The 4,118-nt window shown below is 47.5% G+C and overlaps 1 protein-coding gene across 2 annotated transcripts in view; it reads left to right on the top strand.

Moving 5' to 3' along the window:
* cdk15 (cyclin-dependent kinase 15) overlaps positions 1 to 2,080 on the top strand; it is a 33,099-nt gene extending 31,019 nt beyond the window's left edge. For both annotated transcript variants that reach the window (XM_031558357.2, XM_031558356.1), the window contains 2 exons: positions 1,309 to 1,451; positions 1,871 to 2,080. In XM_031558357.2, the coding sequence (XP_031414217.1) occupies positions 1,309 to 1,451; positions 1,871 to 1,983 (256 nt within the window). In that variant the 3' untranslated portion in view covers positions 1,984 to 2,080. The remainder of the gene's footprint in view (positions 1 to 1,308; positions 1,452 to 1,870) is intronic.
* Positions 2,081 to 4,118: the final 2,038 nt, after the last annotated feature.

Genomic DNA, 4,118 nt, shown 5'->3' with positions numbered 1-4,118 from the left:
AAATATGCAATCTCTGGTCTCACGCTCCCAGCCCTGTTTGCGTTTGCTCTCTGGCAGCCCCTGTGCTCTATGGCTGTGGGGTTATGAAGCTGCATACAGGCTTCATAAGGAGCTCCCAGCCCTGCTTGCGTTTGCTCTCTGGCAGCCCCTGTGCTCTATGGCTGTGGGGTTATGAAGCTGCATACAGGCTTCATAAGGAGCTCCCAGCCCTGCTTGCGTTTGCTCTCTGGCAGCCCCTGTGCTCTATGGCTGTGGGGTTATGAAGCTGCATACAGGCTTCATAAGGAGCTCCCAGCCCTGCTTGCGTTTGCTCTCCGGCAGCCCCTGTGCTCTATGGCTGTGGGGTTATGAAGCTTCATACAGGCTTCACAAGGTGCTCTCTCACTGCAGGGATCCACACAGCTGAGAGCAGAGGTAGAGAGAGAGAGAGAGAGATGGGAGGAAGAGAGACAAAACGAGAGTGGTAGAAAGAGAGAGAGACTGAGAGAAGGGTGGTAGAGAGAGGGAGATATGTAGGAGGAAAGAAGGGAAAGATAGAGAGGTAGAAAAAGAGAGAGAAACAGATAGATGAGAGAGATAAACAAAAAGACAGTGGAAAAGGGAGTGAAAAGCAGAAAGAGAGAGAGAGAGATAGAGAGAAAGGGAGATATATATGGGAGTGAGAGATAGTGTGCTTAAAAGCAAAAACGATGAGAGGAAAAAAAGAAATACTTGAACACGACAGAAACAGCAATAGAGAAAAGGACAGAGAGAGAGGGAGAGGGGGAGAGAGAGAGAGAGAGAGAGGGGGGGAGAGATAGAGGGAGGAGGGAATGAGAAGTTGAGGAATACCATGTGGGATTTGTTTCTGTGGGTTTGATGTGGATCTATTTAAAGTTGATGAATGCTGTGCCTCTCTCTTCTCTCCTCCCGGTCCCTCTAATGAGTGCCCCCCCTGCTGAGACTAGAAGCCTGCTGTCCTTAATGCAATGCAATGCAGATCTACTGTATGGACTCCATACATTCATTAGCGCACAAGCCTGGGAAGGGCACACGCAGTCCACTGGGTTGGCAAGCAAGCAGGCGAGCGAGCGTGGGACAGACAGACTTAAAGTTTAACTACATTCACTTCACTTACTTTTACTTTTGAAGTTAGCGTTTGGGAGTGTGTGTGTGTGTGTGTGTGTGTGTGTGTGTGTGTGTTTGTATCAGATCATGTATGTGTGTAATCTTAACACATTTCTATGTGCATGCATGTCTCTGTGTGTGTGTGTGTGTGTGTGTGTGCGTGTGCGTGTGCGTGTGCGTGTGTGTGTGTGTCCATCTCAGGTTAGCCCAGTTGCCCTATAAGACAGAGGATCTGGCCATGCAGATGCTGCTGGCCATCCCTCGAGAGCGCATCTCGGCCCAGGATGCACTGCAGCACCCCTACTTCAACACGCTGCCAACCCCACTCCTGCAGCTCAGAGACAGTAAGTACCACACAGCTACGCAACATACACACACACACACACACACACAACTACACAACCTCACCACACAGCTACGCAAAACACACACACACAACTACACAACCTCACAACACAGCTACGCAAAACACACACACACAACTACACAACCTCATAGCACAGCTACACAACACACACACACAACTACACAACCTCACAACACAGCACAGCTACACAACACAGACACACAACTACACAACCTCACAGCACAGCTACAAAACCCACAGGTCAACAAGACAGGACTGCTACACATAATGAAGAAGAAACTAAATGATGTATCTCTGTCTCATGCTGACCATCCCTCTCTCTCTCCCTCTCTCTCTCTCTCTCTCCCTCTCTCTCTCTCTCTCTCTCTCTCTCTCCCTCCCTCCCTCCCTCCCCAGCTGTGTCTGTGTTTAAGGTGCCTGGCGTCAGACTGGAGGCAGAGGCCAGAGACATCTTCAGCCCCACCAGACGAATAAAATCCTCCCTCGTTCCACTAGCCAAATGCTGGTGATGGGACCCTCCTGTACAGACATGCGCACACCCACACACACACACACACACACACACACACACACACGCACACACGCACGCACGCACGCACGCAAGCGCACACACGCACACAAGCACACACACACACGCACTCACACACACACACGCGCACACACACACACACACACACACACACACACCTATACACTCTGGCATACACCCACATATGCACAGATACACAGACATGCACTCACACACATGCACATACACACACACACACACACACACACACACACACACACACCCTTGCACTGACCAAGATTAGACATATGTAGTCATCCTCTTTCACCAGTGACCTTTGACCTTAGCACATCATGCTTTTGGGGAACTTGGGTTCTGATACCACCACTTCTGACAAGAACACAAGAAGACAAGTACACACCAGCACACACACTGCATGACCGTTACACATCCCAGACGGTGTCTGATTCAGAATCAGGCCGCATCTCAATCCAGAAGCCATTTCCTTTCCGATCACTTCTGACCCTGTCCTCTTACTCTAATGTGAAATGAGAGAGGTGAAGAGAGGAGAGTGTGTGTGTGTGTGTGTGTGTGTGTGTGTGTGTGTGTGTGTGTGTGTGTTTATTTTTTGTATTTGATATATAACTGTACACAGATCTTGTTTGAGTACCTCAGTGGATATACAGCATCTATCTATGATTTGCACAGCTTGTTCTTGTCCCTCTGCGGCTCTCTGCCAGCACCTCTTGTGTGTCCACAGTCACTATCGCCATGTTGGCTTTGGCAGGAAGCTGTGTGAATAACAGCTGTCTGAGAACAAATACTTTATTATGGATGTCATGGGAAGCAATATGCAGGCTAATTCATTACATTCTAAGAGTTCGAAGAGCTGCAGTGCCCAGGCAATGGGTGATCTGGCCCCGATCTGCCCCTGATATGTCACTGTTTTGGCCCTGTTTTGGCCGTAATATGTCACTTTTTTGGCCCCAATCTGGCCCTGATTTGGCCCCGATATGGCCATGATCTGGCTCTGTTTTGGCCCCAGTCTGGCCTTCTTTATGGGTGGAATCTGTTTCAGTCACCAGCTGTCTGGACAATCAAAGCCTTAGTGACCATAGACATCCCATTACCATAAACATACCATAAGCAATATTAAATGCTAAGATGATAGATGATCATGTTAAATAGAATGCATTGGACATCACATTACTGATCCCTAAACTAACAGGATTTATACCATGAATGTTTATACCATGTAAAACATGAACTAACTGTTCACTCACCATGCCAGCACACAATAGGCAGTGTCCGACTCCAAAGTGAATGCCTTGTTTATGTTTAGTAATGCCTTTGACTCCAAAGTGAATGCCTTGTTTATGGTTAGTAATGCCTTTGTTACCTTTTAGTAACTGGATTCTTAAGATAAAAACATCGCCATGGTGTGTCCTTTTGACATGTTCAGTGTTTGCGAACGAAGCCTCCGAATAGTTGGGTAGCAGAGAGACGACAGGAAGAAGTGTCTCAGCGTAAATACAGTGACTATGTACAGATTATCAGAGAGTGTGGTGAGGAAATAAGACTGTGATGAAGACTATGAATAAGACTGTGATGAAGACTATGTGATGAAGACTATGTAAAGAGCGATCGAGAGGATGGGAGATGGGAGTAAACTATCTGTAAGCTGTGTGTGTGTGTGTGTGTGTGTGTGTGTGTGTGTGTGTGTGTGTGTGTGTGTGTGTGTGTGTGTGTGTGTGTGTGTGTGTGTGTGTGTGTGTGTGTGTGTGTGAGCTCCACTGACTCACTGGAACTGAAGCTGATGACGGGTGGAGCTGGGTAATGAAGGGGGGCGGGGCGTGTGGTGGTGAGCGAGAGATGGTGTAGAATACATGGCGATGATGATGTCACTTCCCCCTGGAATAGAATTAAGTGTGTGAGCATGTGTGTGTGTGTGTGTGATGAGAATGTGTGCAAACAGGGAGCAAGCAAGTGATGGAAAAAGACGAGAGAAAGATAAAAGGAGATTTTATTACTGTTGTTTAATAAATGTTGCAAGATGGGATCAATACTGACTTTGACGTTATATTTTTTTTTCAACGGTTCATGCACTTGAGTGTTGATTGTGTGTGTCTGCATACG

This window comes from Clupea harengus, chromosome 21 (assembly GCF_900700415.2).
Source record: "Clupea harengus chromosome 21, Ch_v2.0.2, whole genome shotgun sequence".
In the NCBI taxonomy this organism is placed as follows: domain Eukaryota; kingdom Metazoa; phylum Chordata; class Actinopteri; order Clupeiformes; family Clupeidae; genus Clupea; species Clupea harengus.
Note: the sequence above shows the minus strand (reverse complement) of the source record. Positions and strands in the feature narration are given on the sequence as shown.